This window comes from Biomphalaria glabrata, chromosome 17, assembly GCF_947242115.1.
Source record: "Biomphalaria glabrata chromosome 17, xgBioGlab47.1, whole genome shotgun sequence".
Classification (NCBI taxonomy): domain Eukaryota; kingdom Metazoa; phylum Mollusca; class Gastropoda; family Planorbidae; genus Biomphalaria; species Biomphalaria glabrata.
Window position 1 is genome coordinate 3,283,143 of NC_074727.1, and position 15,331 is coordinate 3,298,473.

The following is a 15,331-nucleotide window of genomic DNA, read 5'->3' on the forward strand; positions in this document are numbered from 1 at the left end:
TTCTGTAATCAACACAGAGAAAGAAAGTTGCGCTAAACAAAACAAAAATTAATAATAAAAATATTTCCAATCGCGCAAATTTGTTACTGTTAGTCTAGAACTCTAGAGCAATTAAAAATTAATACAATAATTAATTCTAAATCATTGATGCAATTTCCCTCAATTTAAGCTTTTTTAAAAATAGTAGCGGATATTTATATTAAAAAATTCATTGTTGTCCCACTTCGTACAATGGTTTGAGATCCACGCTGTAACCCCATGTAGTCCCTTATCATTAATATTATAAAATTAATTAAATAATTAATTCTAAATCATTGATGCAATTTCCTTCAATATAAGCTTTTTTTAAATACCACCGGATATTTATTTAAAAAAATTTCATTGTTATCCCTCTTCGTACAATGGTTTGAGATCCACGCTGTAATCCCATGTAGTCCCTTATCGTTAATATTAGTACCTTAGGCTATGTTAGGCTTATTTCATTGCGCACCAAGACAAACAACGTAAGGCTTCGCACTAGACTGCACCAGAACAAAAGTTTTCTTTGGCTTACAACTACAGACCATGCACAGACCTTTGAATTTGAACATTTCAATGCATTTGATTGAACAGCTTTACTTCAAGCCTCCCACGTTGATTGCTCAATCGAGACAAGAATAAAGAGTTATATTTGGAAACATGGAGTTCAATGCAGACAGTATCACGTACGTTGTCAATGTGTTAACAAAACAGTTGCCCATGTCACATATGACACACGACACCGGACATGGTATAGATCTATCTAGTATCTACATTGATTGTGCCGATGTGCCATAGGCCCATAAAACCTAAGCCTAAACATATGACACACCTTCCTGACATGGTTAGAGGGTAGTCTTTTGATTGTCGTCCGTTTATTATACGCTTTAAAGTTTATATTTATAGTTGATCTATGTATCTAGAATAACCGATTCCTTTTTCCATATGCTAGGACAAATGTGTAGGCTACACATGCTCCTTCTTCCTTAGTGACTAGTGCTGAGCATGGAATGGGTTGCATGAGTCAGCCAGGAAAACCAATAACTTGGCAGAATTTAAGTCATCGATTAACATGCATGACTAGATTGACATATGAACACGCGTAGGACGTAATCATCTTCTCTTTTGAACTAACGTCTGTGTTTTATAAGATAAGATAGGATCCACTCTATTTCTAGAATCTTGACATTTTTCAACGATTAACCAGACCCTGCATTATAAATCTAGAAATCGGTCTAGATCCAGTGGCGTAACTAGGGTGGGGGGCAGGGGCGGACTGGCTATATGGGCGTTTGGGCAAATTCCCGGTGGGCCGGTACCCTAAAGGGCCGGTAGGGCCACCTAAAGGGCCTCATGAATGCCACTATAGTAAGTATTAGATTGTTAAAGGTTTTATAGTATTCTGTTGAAAAAGGGGCCCTCTGAGCGTCGTGTTAAAAAAACAAACAACCTTTAACAGACTCTACAGTGTAATGCTAATTTAATCTATCACATTTTCCGAAATAATGTTATAGCCTACACCCGTAGATAGTGCTACTAGAAGGCTTTATCCTTTAAGGAGCTACACACATAAGCTTATTGTCTATATTTCTTATATAGATATAAAGTTCACTGTATGCATGCGTAAAGTTATCGATACATTATCAAGCTTTTAAAATAATGATTTTGAGGACAAGTAGAACTAGAATTGGAAGCCCATCATATGATATAGAAGTTATGGGCCGAATGATATAAAAATGCCCGGGCCGATTTTGACACCCAGTCCTGGTGGGGGGTCAAAATTCGAAAGTCTCACAGGGCCCCCACTTGAGGGTGGGGGGACCCCAAATGTATGTATTTTTTTACATTAAATATTACGCCACTTTCTGGTAATCTTGCTATTCACGTGGAGTCAAAAATACTAGAAAGCCTTAATTTAGATGATGTTATAGATGCCTCTGTTGCACAGAAAGCACGAGGTAAGGCGATATGAATTGAGATTTGTCACTTGTGAATTATCTCGCGAATAAACAACGGCATTATTCATTAAGAGAGTCTTAATTATTTTTTTTATTATCTTAAGTATTTACTGTACCAACTGAAATTTAGACATATATTTATTAAGGAAAATAATCTCATGTCATGATGTCGATGTACGCCACTAACTATATCTAGATCTAAATCCAGATTACAGTGTATGGGCCGCCAACAAAAGATCTACATAGTTCCCTGTCCTGGGCCATCCTTTCCATCTTGTTCCAGGTGTAACCAAACTAAAATATGTCTGCCTCTAGTTCGCGTCACCAGGTGCTTCTAAGACGCCCTCTCTTTCTCTTGCCTTGTGGGTTCCACTTCAATGCCTGCCTTGCGATGCTAGTTGGCGATTTGCGCAAAGTGTGTCCTATCAAGCCCCATCTTCTCTTTCTGATTTCTTCTTCTACAGGAGTTTGGTTGTTGTTTTTTTTTTTCAAGAGGTCACTCGTAGGCAGCATTTGAAAGGTTGCACTTTCCGAATGGCAGTTTTAGTTGTTCTCCAGGTTTTGGTTCCATAAAGCAAAACATCCTTAATATTTTAGTTCAAGAGATGAATCTTTGTTGTCAGGGATATTTCTCATGCCATCCAGATTTTCTTAAGCTGCATGAAGGCGACCCTTGCTTTTCGAATTTTTGGTTGACATCAGCATGTGTTCCACCCGTTTCGATCTATGATGCTACCCAAGTAGATGAAGAATTCTATTTTCTGCAAGGGACAGCCATTCAAAGTGATGAGTTCTGTGGTAGCTGAGGTAAATCTTCATTACCTTTGGTCTTATCCTTGTTAATAACTAGCCCAGTTTTCAATGACGTGTCTGCCACTAAGTTTGTCTTTTCCGTGTAAGTCTCGTTGCACTGAGGCACCCGTGTTGAGAGCACTATTCTCTGATAACACGGATAAGGAAAGCAGCAGTTCGTTGCAGAGTTGCCCTGTCTCCGTACAGAGCAAACTCGTCATGCGTTCCAGTTGTTTTTTTTTCTCACTCAAAAAGCCATTTTTTGGGGTGTACTATCGAGCACTCGTAAAGCAGGTGGTTAACCGTTTAACCGCATTGTCTTTACAACGTGAATCGAAGTAAGCTTTAAATTTAGCAAAATAAGCTCCGACTTGACAATGTCCCGTTCTGTACCTAGCAATGGACCTCATTCACCAATCGTAAATAAACAACATTTAGTCACGTGATCTTATTGATAAAACAACGACAAAAACGGTCACGTGACAACCATCATGAATCAAACATGAGATCGTAAATTATATAGAAGAGATAGAGCACCACGTGGCTAAATGTTGCTGGTTTACGATTGCTGAATGAGGTCCATTGTAACCTGTTCATCCTTGGAGTCTTTTCCTGCATCTGCTGTTGGCTGTGGGAAAGAAGTGCATTGTCGTCTGCAAGGTCTAAGATCCTCGAGCTGGTTCCATAATGGCCGTTGTATTCCATTCCTGTGACTTTTGGTAGAGAAATGGTGACAACTAACAGCCTAGTCTGACCCATGTTTGCACTGGAAAACTTTTTGTAAGCTGTCCTTGGTGATAGTCACAGTCTGGCTTGACATTACTCTCGTTTCAATGAGTTCTCAGAAGTGATAATAGAGTCACGAACGGCGTCTAGGCGGGGCGGGGAGGGGGGCGGAAGATTGCGCAATTTATAGTATATAGGCCTACTGCTATATTTCTGATTAACAAAACATATCAAGAACATCATTATGATATTGATAAGTGTATAATTTAATATTTTTATTTGAAGCAGTAATGTGTTTTTAGTTATAGTATCTTTATATATAATAGGCCTGTAATAATACAAGGAGTGGCAACTCTGTATAGGTTACACCCTGGCAGACGTATGGTAAAATATTCAGTGCGTGAAGTGAGAGGGCACGAATGTATTTCAGTTAAGAGGTCAGGGTTTCTTAACGAGTGGCTCGCGGGTCACGTGTTGTCCTTAATAGCAACACGCGGGTACCTATTCGTTGTTAGGATTAAAAGTACAAGCTGTCGAAGATTTCTAATTTAGTGATTGACTATTATGTATCGTTGGTCTCGATCGAGTAAACTTTTCTTCCCAATGATTACCGCACTTTGTAACAAGAATCTTTTTTTTAGCCGAAGAAATAAACCCATTCTTACAAGAGAAAAAACAACAACTTAATTTTGTGTCATGACACAATAGTGTCATTAAAACTATTGGAGATTTTCAAATATGGCGGGAAAAAAACTATAAATAGCTTTTTTTTGTGTGTATCCGGTGTAAAAAAATAAATGTATGTTTTAAAAGAGGTATAGGATAACTTGGTCGTGCGGTTTGCTCGCTGGACTGTCGTTCGGATTTATCGACGGTCGAGGGTTCAAACCCTGCCCGCTCCCATCCCCCGTCGTCCTGCGGGAGGTTTGGACTAGGAAGTAAACTATCTTCAACTCTGAAGGAACATCCGAATTATGTAAAACAAACTTTGTGAGATGTTTTTTTATCACTGCAAAATAAAGTGTTCTAAATTCCGCACAAAATAATTTTAATATGGAGGAACTCCTCAGACTTTCAATCAATGACTTAACTCTTTCTCTCCGTAATTATTTACCACATTCTGGTGGAATCAACGCTGGTATCGTCAGTTAGGAGAGAAAGAGTTAAAAGATATTTAAAACAAATGGACTAAGAGCTAGCGGCAGTTATGGAGTTTTGATTCGAATATCAACTTCTACGCATTGAGAAACTGTCAAACTTATAGCACAATTCTTTTTTAACTAAGTTGGCAGCAATGTCTTGACTTTGTTTAGTTTATCGTGAAGATCTCCAGTTTCCCAACAATTGGTGCCCATTGTGGCGTTTTTGTGCTGATCAGAGAATCTGAAACATAGCTTGAAAAAAAATGGAAAAAAAATGAAAAAAGGAAAGCGCTTAAAACACAATGTGAGACTCCCTGGATTGTAAGTAAATTGACTTCCAGATTTATAAATGTATTTTATATATTAAGAAATAGCTTGTTAAGTTTATCTTGAAAATCTCCAATAATTTCCAACACTTGATGTACCGGTACATTTGTAGCAATGTGGCGTTTTTATGCTTATCAGAGAATTTGAAATATTTTGAAACATAGCTTAAAAAAAAAAGGAAAACGCTTTTACCACACTGTGAGACTCCTTGGATTATAAGTAGATTGACTGCCTGATTTATAAATACATTTTATACAGTATTAAGAAATAGCTTGTTAAGTCATCCGCTGCAACAGATCGTTGCCAGACGTACAGCAGCAGGGGGTAAGCTTATCAGGCAATTAAAAGAGCAGAAAAAGTTTTCTTTTCCTCGGACACCAAAAACCTGGCGCTGTCCGAGCCGAAAATATTTTAACACGTGAATTGGTCTTTTAATATTTCCATGTATCGCAGATTTACTGAGCAAGAAATGTCCGGGAAAGCGGAGAAGAAACTGAAAGTGATCCTGTTTTTGGGGTCCACGCGCGATGGAAGAATGGGAACTCGAGTGGCCAGATTCATGCAGAAGCAACTGGAAGTTAGGAATTACAACGTGGAATTATTTGGTAAGTTTCTTGTTTATTTTAAACGCGGCTGCTCGTTACCTAGGGAACGTGAAAGCGATCAAGACGGCTGTGTGTAGACATTCAATGAATTTCTTTGTGACTTGTGTCATGCGTTTGTTCTTTTTTGTGGATTTTTTTTTTATTTAAAAAAAAAAGTCCTTGTAACAAAGCGAATTTCTAATAAGGATCAATAAAGCAGACTTAGTCTTATTTTTATTTGTTTTCATTTTTTTAAAGCCCTTGTGGTTTAATGTTTATGTATTGAGTTATTGACTATTTTTTTTTAACACCGCTTGTTCTGAGAGATAGCTTTGAGATGGGATCCTTCTTCTTCTTCCTCTTCTAGCCAGCTTTATTGCTGCTGAGCTGTGAGCTTATGGGATCCTTAAAACATTTATAAAGTCGTCTCGTTATATTTATTTAAAAGTAGTGTTTATTAAATTACGACATTATCACACGTTTTTCGCTAATTATATTACACAATGAGTATATTTTTTTTTATTTTTTTCTAGACGTCAGATGTGGTTTAAAAAAAACAACAACTAAAAACTCTCAGACTTCTCGCATTTTTAAAATTAATATTTATTGACTTCATTCTTTGGGATTCGATTTTTATCATTGACCGCATACAAATTTAAAGTTACTCGCCAAGTGTCAGAAAATTGAAGAATGTATCCCCTGTCTTTTTTTTTTAAGCTTATTTAATTATAAATGTTTAAAGAATCGTCGAAACAAGTCTCACGCTAAGCTAGAACCGTTGTTAAACTAAAGTAAAAGCTTTTCTAAGCCAAACTAGAATAGTGGTTGACCTTCTATCGATATTTGAAGAAAAAAAAGAAGAAATTTAATGTCAGCTTTTAATGAATGAGTTCGTAGATCTATCTATCTATAGTTCTATCCTTTACTAAAACTTCTTGGTTAATCAGAATGAAAGTTAGACGAAAATTATAACTAGAGTCCACACAATAACATTGTGATGCAGTACTTACAGAACTTAAGAATTGGCAGAATTTAAGTCATTGGTTAATATGCATGACTAAATGCATGACGCGTAGGACGTAATCATCTTCTTTTTTGAAGTAACGTCTGTATTATATAAGATAAGATAAGATGCGTTCTATTTATTTTATGATCACTGGACTAAAGTCCTGCTTGACATCAATTACTTTATTTGTTTACTGCATGTTCTAAACTAAACTAAATTCTTCAAGTTTTTTTGAATAACTATTTTAATGTTAATATGTGAAGTGAACCACTCTCAAAACGCCTAATTAGGCCTATTAGCAGGGCCGGACTTAGATAATCGGATGGTATACGGAGGCCTTAAGCGAAATTAATTTGGTGTTCCCAAATGAAATAGAAAAATAAAAAATAAACAGCGAAAAAAAACGCAATTTATTTAAAACCTCTTGTAAAGGTTATATGTGCGTTGACGTAGTAGTATAATATCACACATGAGGCTGGTTACTATTAGTGTGTCGCGAATGCGTAGACTGCTGGGTTCGTGCTTCCTGGAGTCACACTTGACACGTGACAGACGCAGACATTACAGATTGACTCAAGTTCTCTTTGGCAGACAAATATAATGTTTATTTATTGGCGATAATAACAATACTGCACCTTATTGGCAGTTACATCAAGACTTCCGATGTGAAACATAATTACATCCGTATGACAGCGGTATTGAATATCCAAGAGGATTAGTTACAGACTAAATCACAAGTAACGTCCGCACCGCAACACAGAGGGTAACAATAAACTTCACAGTTACTACTTGACTCTCTAAATCCAGAGAAAAACTATCAAAATACTTAAGTCCGTACTGGACCAAAAGATACTACTTGACTCAATGTTACCACTCGACTAACAAAGTCGCTACTACTAGGATAATACATAACTACCTCGTTCAGAGGACTCTTTCTGACTGCGCTGCCTGAACTGCAAGTCAAATTTATTAATTCTACTTCCTGTTTTCTACATCAGGAATTCACGAGTCTTTTCAACGCCTTAACCTGAGGTGAACATTAAATCAGGCAATGCCAACTGAGACTGTGACACTTAGTGTACTCCAACAATACCATTGGGGACATGGGTGTCGCTATTTCGTCTCCTGTGCGAGGCTCCCATCTATCGGAGGCCATAGTCGGCTGCCTAAAGCCGGCCCTGCTATTGGAATCTTTCTAATTTGAATATTCATTCAGGATTTCATATAATCAAAAACTAAGCAAAAATTAGACATCGACTATTATTGTTTCTTCCAGTTTCCTTAATTTCTCTCAAATTAAATTGGATGAAAAGCGATGCAGTGGTAAACTTTTTTTTTTTATTTGCCTAAACTATGGCCCGTGACGCTGTGCTGTCTGGCCCCACGGAATTTCTGACCTCTTGGATCTTTTCCTCTCCACGGAACTTATGCGTGAGAACTTCTGCCCCCTCCCTCCCGAAAATTCTGCCCCCCCCCCCATGGAACTTCTGAGTGAGAACCTCTTACCCCACGCAAATTCTACCCCCACGCAACGTTTACCCCCCCCCTCTCCCGCAAACGTCTAACCCCACGTAAGTTCTACCCCTACGTAACTTGTGCCCTAAGGGAACTTCTGCCTCTAGTGAAGTCGTAGAGAATCAGTTCTATTGGCCTCAACATTGTATTATTATTCAGTACTGCGGCCTGTGACACGTGTCGGAAGTGCATATAGACGTCAGACTTAAAAAGGTTTGTCACCCTCTGCTGTATTCACTGAACTATCAAAACCTTTTCATCACGCTTCACTTCATTCGCACCCCCCCCCACACACACACACACAGATACACCCCAAAATAAACAGAGCACTTCATAGCAGTTTGAGAACTCAAGAAGACGGTGGAATTTGTACTTGGGTTTTGTTGGGTTTTTCTTGGTCTATTAACTAGATAGTATTTGGTTTAGATTCCGTAAGTCTTTTATTGACGGAAGTGGTAATGGTTAAACTACTACGCTTCCAATGGCATGCGTATCGAATAGCGTCTGACAACAAGTCCAACTCATGACCTTCACATGTGGCTTAGAAATTGGTTCCGGCAGAACTGTTATCACTGACATAAAAATGGGAAACGACAAGCAACTGGCGCCTAAAAAAGCTTCAAGCATAAGGGGGCTTTTTAGCGTTTGCTGGCTATCCAGGGAAATTCTAAATCCAAACATCTGCTGCCTTACAGCTATACCAAAACATGGGAGAGGCATCGGGAGTCAACCCTGAGGAAAAAATCAGGAGCCGGCGACCCTTACGTAGTTTGCAGAACGTGCGACGCCGCTGATTCCAAATTGTATCTGCACCAGCCGTTCCTGCGTGGAGAACAGGGACTGTTGTGTGGGCGACATCGTTCCGACCATAGCCAATACCCAGGTTTTAATTTCATTATTTCTATGAGATGACCCATAGTCGGTTCGCGATTGAAAGAAGCCATAGATTTAGTTCTAGCGATATAACTCTTTGACTCCGGAATCGTCTTTCAAATTTAGACGGAATTAATATTTTCGCCCTTTCCAAGAGCGAAATAATTCTTCGTTGCCAGCGTTGATAACGCACATTAAGACCTGGTCAAATCAACGCTGTGAGCGTTGTTATGGAGTCTTAGTGTTATGATATTTCCTGGGCTGAGCAACATTTTTGTTCTGGACACACAACACCATAGCTATTAAAGGTCAACTAAGCGTTTTCTTTGTTTTCCTATAGATCCCCTAGTCCTGAAATTTCCTCTGCTACAAAACCCCACCCATTTCTACCAAGACAGAACGGCCATCCCCCCATGGATATTGGAATGTGAAGAGAAGATCAAGTCAGCAGACGCATATGTCCTTGTTTCTGCTGAATACTACCGCAGTATCCCGCCAGCCCTCAGCAATATGTTGGACCACTTCCCGCCATCTATTTTCAGCTATAAACCCAGTGCAATTGTGGCTTACTCTCTTGGTAAGAAATTGCTTTTTTACAAAGTTTATATCAACTCAGTCTGTCTGTCTAGTAATAAGTTTGTACACGTTATTTCTCCAACACCCAATCTCGGATCAAGCTGAAGTTTTGCACAATTATTTCTTTTGCCTGACAACACAAGAATCAAGGAAAAAAAAACAATTAGCTAATTAACTATCGGTAATTCATTATTTTTGTTTGGTATCTCAAACAAGATAAAGAAATGTAGGCTACTTGACTGAAGTAATGTATAAGCTGAATTAGTCCCCTTTATAAGTAAAGGTAAACTAGTGAGTTTGAAACAAACAATACATAACTATACAATCTTCTATAGTCATAAGCACCTCACTAGCAAAGTGGCAAGTATGTCGGCTTGAGGAGGCATGAGACATGATTTCGAATTAAGGTTGTCCACGAGAGGACTGAATAAGTGAATGTCGCTATTAAACCGGAAGACGTTTCCATGTCTTTTTAGGCCCGTCGCCCTAGACCTTGTATACATCTTATATTTTTTTAAAGGGATGGGACGCACATTCGTCATTTAATCTATCGAAAATCATAACGATCGTCTGTCCAGAGGCGTAGTAAAGGGGGGGGGGAGGGAAGCACGATGCCCCGGGTGCCACCTTCAGGGGGGGGGGGGTGCCACACGCAACCTATATTACTATTTGATGTTCATGGAAAATGGGGGGGGGGCGCCAATAATGTACCTTGCACCGGGCACACGTTTTGCTCACTACGCCTCTGCCTATGTCCTTTGACTTTCATCGTATGGGCACTGTGGTAGCTTACATTATTACAAAGTCCTCCACTTTTCCTAAGTCCTGCTAATACTACTCTATATTGGTCGTTAAGGTTTTTTTTTTCTGCTTCCTGCCTGTAGGTATCTACGGTGGTGTCAGTGCGGCCATGCAGTTGAGGCCTTTCCTCAGCGAACTGGGCACACTCAGCGTCTCCAATATGTTCTGCATTCCGGAAGTCGACAAGGCCTTGGATGAAAACGGTCAACCTCTGAACGATCACATGGAGAAAGGGGCAGACGTTTTGCTTAACCAGTTGACCTGGACGGCATGGGCCTTGAAAAACCACCGAGACACTTACGGCACACCTAATAAATGAATAAGTAGATAGTTTGTTTTTTTTAATCTGTGATCAATTTCCAAAAATGTTAATAGATTTTTTATATAAAAAAAAACTAATAGAAAGAGATCTTACTTTTTAATTTATCAACAGGTGTTATATTTTAAAATATATTTTGTTTCGTTGTTGTTTTCTTTAATTATAAAGCAGAATTTAAAGGAGACGAAAGTACTTACCAGTCGATAAAAAAAAAAAAGAAAACAAATGCTTTAACAAAACAGATCTGGATCGGCTCTTGGTTCTGATGGGTTAAGTTGTCAGAAAGATTCTTCGCTAGCTACCAACACATGCTTTGTGGGTAAAGCTAAAGACCCATAGAAGCCCCAGTGTTGGTGATACCATGCTCGTGGACTTGAAGACTGAAACTGAAATAAACATGTTATTAATAGAAAGAGAAGAGAGGGAGAACATGGAAATTATGAATTTGTGTACATGAGAATCCAGTCATGCATAGGGGAAGGAAAGCTTAAAATTGTTAACAATGCTTGCCTTATTTGGGATGAAACCTGGTCAAATATTTAGGCACACATTATACCCTTATGGACCGACAGTAGACTACTTAAGGGAAAATGGACATATTTATGAATTCAATTTCACCTGTCCTGAAGGTTTAATTGCTTAGGGGTTCCCTAGTCCTCGCTATCAAAACAATGGTTTCCATTTTATTATTATAGAACAACGCACGTATCACTCTCCTCTTGTTGCAGTATTTGAAATAATTTGAATCGTTGTTTTCAAGAAGTTTGTCTGTTTTGTTGTTCGTCCAGATAATGATTTGTTGCAGCGAGAAAGGAGCTTTAAAAAAGGTTAGCGTAGCAGAGGATGTGCGAGGTAACACTTTAAAGACCAACCCAGGCGCCAGATTGTCTTAACAGCAGAACACCTGCCAGCAAAGAAACAGCTGAAGAACTCTTACAAAGACCGCGTAAGACCAAATTGAAGACCGCTGAAGACAGGAAAAGATGTCGTAAAGATAAATTGAATCAACCCCGGCTGACACTGGCTTTGTCTGCATCGGTAAGGCAAAATAAGTAGGTCACAACGAGTCTGCATGGCCATGCCAAAAAAAAAAAAAATCACTCGTCCTTAATCTTCGGACTCGAAGACAAGCTATTCATACAGAAAAATCGGCTTCTCCCTCATTATCTAGGTGAAAGATTACAGTGTTGTTGTTTTTCCTATTACTATATGCTTAGCAGGGCCGGCCTTACAAATTGCGGGGCCCAATTTAACAGCGGCTTGCGAGGTCCCTCTTCAAATTTTTTTTAAAATAACAACTATTGCTATTAATTAGATCAGTGTTTCCCAAAACGGAACTCTAGTGTTCCACGAGGCCTGAATAGGTGTTTCACGAACTACTGGAATAGTTGGCCACCACGCGAATCAACCTCTCTAAAAAAAAATAGCAAACTGTTCCGCTAAATACTCAGAATGTGCGAATTGTCCCGTGAAGGAAACATTTTGGGAACCACTGAATTAGAATATCATTTATAGGAAGCCATTGAAACGTAATAGGCGCCAGTGGCTTAATTAAAATTACGCCAATCGTACTATAGTTAACCCTTTTGAGTTTTACATCTTCGCATGTGACAAGAGCCATGACTGATATGCTAAATGTAAATTGCGGCGCCCAATTTGGAGCAATCGGCCTAAGGCCGGCTATGTTTGCCAATTATTTAGAAAAAAAAAATGAAATTCAGATATCTTTATAAATTTTGACAACGATTAATTATCTTGTGAACTTAAATCGGCCAACAATTGTCGGCGATCAGTTGCGTGCTTCAAATCGTATAAACATGAACAAAAGCTTGTTTGGTACTCTCTTGTCAAATAGTAGAAATCGCTACCTCTTAGTAGCATTTAACCTATAGTTTTTTCGACAAGTGGCGATATAGTACAAGTCAGTCATGTGTAGATTTATAGTATACTTTTAGGTAGCTATTCATTCCGTTTTGAGTCCTTTTTTTTTTTTGGGGGGGGGGGGGGTCAAATCACTGAAGCGTGATCTTTTATCTCTAGCTGCGATGTACTTGATCATAAGTCATTTAGGTCCGCGCTTCAAAAGGGTAGGATTAGACGTGTTCTTATAATTAGGCTTCTCATTTAAAGACATTGATCAGCCGTGCGCGTCGTTAGCCATTTGTTATCTTTGTGCAAAGACTAAATACATATACGTGAGCTTAGCAACTGAGGGCAAGCGTTTCCTTTGAAGTGTTATGATCTGAAGGGATAGATGATGTGGAAGCAGATCTGAAGCAGCTTGGGGTTAGGGCGTGGAGACGAAAGGCCCAGGAGAGATCTGAATGGAAGGATGTGTTAAAGCAGGCCAGAGCCCTCCATGGGCTGTAGCGCCACTGGGATGGATGGATGGATGGATGTTATGATCTGAAGAAGACTTCAAGCTCATGAAAGTCCCTCACATCTGTTCGAACACACAAGAAACTAGAGAAGGCGTTCTTTTTAAAAACTATCATCATAATCGTCTGTCCCTTGACTGTGACAGTTCGCGTAATCAAATCCCTCCATTTTTCCCTGTCAGCAGCTGATCTTAGTAGGGTTTCAAGAGAGAGGCAGGTCCATTCTTTTACATTGTCCAACCAGCTTTTCTTCGGACGACCCATCAAAATCTATGAATGACAATGTCATCCATCTTGTGTCTTGTTCTTATTCAGTTTGTGATGTTACTTTCCTAATAGTCTCTAACCTAAACTGACGTCATTTCCTGTCAAACCTTAGCAACTCATTTGGTTCCAAGATTGATACCCACAAAATATAACTATTTTCTAATTCTGTCACTGTGTAGATATAACACACGATAGGTAATCAATGGCGTAAGCAAGGTACCCGTGGGCCCGGGTTCAAGAATTTCTTGGTGCCCTCCCCCCCCCCCCCCTTCACAAATGAAAGGAATTTGTTGTAGTGTCTGACAAATTAATTAAACAATTTTGAGTAATCTGAAAGTACATTTACTAAAAGACATTCCTGTGCAAGTAGTGTATCTTTTTATAAGTAACAATGTCATATCGTTTGATTCAGTTAGGACAACCACTAATAATGCCTTAAACGTTTGTCAAATTTCATAATAGAATTAACGATTTAAAAGTGTCTTTGGTGTCATCCTAAGCTCTTGTGTGAGCCCCAACTAGTCATGAGTCATGGGCCCAAGCGCAATGAACCCTTTCGCACCACTGCTTCTATGCCACTGGCTGTGTCGTGGGCCCGAGTTCATTGAACTCCTTCGCGCCATGGATGACAAGGCAGGCTTTGGATAATTGCGGAGGCCCTGGGTGAAGTGAATTTGGTGGCCACAAATGATTTCTTTAAATTAAAAAGAAACAGCGAAAAAAAATGTAATTTATTTTAAAAACCTGCCTTAAAAAACTGTTTATTTCTAAATTGGCAAATAATTGAAATTCATGTATCGCAATTTCCGTAGCAGAGACAATCATAATGCTCTGTTATGTTTGAGATCTGATCCAAGTTACTCAATTTTTTTAAAGTCCTGTGCGAGGCCCCCCTCCCCCCACACCAATTGGAGGCCCTAGGCGGCTGCCTCGTTTGCAAATGCTTAAGCCCGGCCCTGGTAATGCAACAGATAATTAATTAATTAACAGGAATCTTTGTCGTGATTGTAGAAAGTAGGTGTGTGTGCATGGTAGGGATTATGTAAAACAATCATTTCTATCTACAAACTCTGGAATTTAAAAGAAATTCAGTTGGTGGATATTTAACTAAGAACACTGATAGAGCATTGTTATGAAATAATTAATACAACATTTTTCCTTTTACTTGGAATTTGATAATTTAGATATTCGGTCCCCATGTCTAACAAGAGAAATAGATGGGTTCGCAAGTGTACCAATGTCTATGTTACACCTGGCATTATACACGGTGTCAAGAAAAACATATTTTACTCTTTTTTTTTTAACACATATAGTCCTATGAGTACGGCAAGGTCACTGTACTTTAGCATAACTGGTCATGGATGAACAAACATAGGTCCCTCATGGAAGCCACCGAATGTCACCTGTTTGGGTAATAAAACATGTTTAAAAAAATACATTCCCAAACAATTAGGCCTAACACGTGATACTAAAGCATATACCCCCATTTTTTTTATATTGATTTTCTTTTTTTATTTAAAAATTAAACGCAGGTTTTAGGCCTTACTATCGAGAAAGAGGATTCAATAATTCTGTATTCGTTATCAGTAGATTCCGGAACTGGTGTAGCTAGTTGGAAGATAGAACGAAGTATACACGGTTACCTTCTCTTTTATCAATCTCTGTTTCTATGCAACTACTTGACTTTTTGTTTATTTTAAAATATATTTTAGGTGTTCACAGAACTATCTGTTTATGTCACTATTAGGCCTAGTGCCTCTTCGCTTCACACAATGAGTTTGTTGACTAAGCAACATTAAACAAGCAATTTTTTTTTTTAAATTAAACATAACTTATCTTAGGGGAAGAACTGTTACATATCTCAATATTGCAGGACTAAGCTCCATTTTTATATAAAACAAAATTAATTAATTACTTGCTAATCGGTTATTTTTTAAAAATTGATTCGTGTATTGTCATCGACTGTGAAAAATAGTGCAAAATTTCAACTCGATCCGAGCGTGGAAAAAGGGAGAAGGGATAAAAAAAAAAACGTGTACAAATTGTAAG

General features: G+C 38.6%; 1 protein-coding gene across 3 annotated transcripts; it reads left to right on the top strand.

The window, feature by feature from the left end:
* Window positions 1-548: 548 nt before the first annotated feature.
* On the top strand, window positions 549-10,748 carry LOC129923636 (uncharacterized). 3 transcript variants are annotated; one of them, XM_056015552.1, is made up of 4 exons: window positions 549-704; window positions 5,417-5,568; window positions 9,282-9,518; window positions 10,402-10,748. In XM_056015552.1, exons 1-4 carry the CDS (start codon window positions 679-681, stop codon window positions 10,635-10,637), a joined length of 651 nt encoding a protein of 216 aa, XP_055871527.1. In that variant the 5' UTR covers window positions 549-678; the 3' UTR covers window positions 10,638-10,748. The 3 variants fall into 3 exon arrangements, with proteins under 3 accessions (XP_055871527.1, XP_055871526.1, XP_055871528.1); XM_056015551.1 differs by lacking the exon at window positions 549-704 and adding an exon at window positions 4,896-4,957; XM_056015553.1 differs by lacking the exon at window positions 549-704 and adding an exon at window positions 5,200-5,287.
* The last annotated feature ends 4,583 nt before the right edge of the window (window positions 10,749-15,331 follow it).

Bases quoted from the DNA above. Each gene is read 5' to 3' on its own strand.
- LOC129923636 (XM_056015551.1), top strand. From the start codon at position 4,911: ATGAAAAAAGGAAAGCGCTTAAAACACAATGTGAGACTCCCTGGATT. The intron at 4,958-5,416 runs GTAAGTAAATTG...CATGTATCGCAG, and splicing joins AATGTGAGACTCCCTGGATT to ATTTACTGAGCAAGAAATGT. The intron at 5,569-9,281 runs GTAAGTTTCTTG...GTTTTCCTATAG, and splicing joins TTACAACGTGGAATTATTTG to ATCCCCTAGTCCTGAAATTT.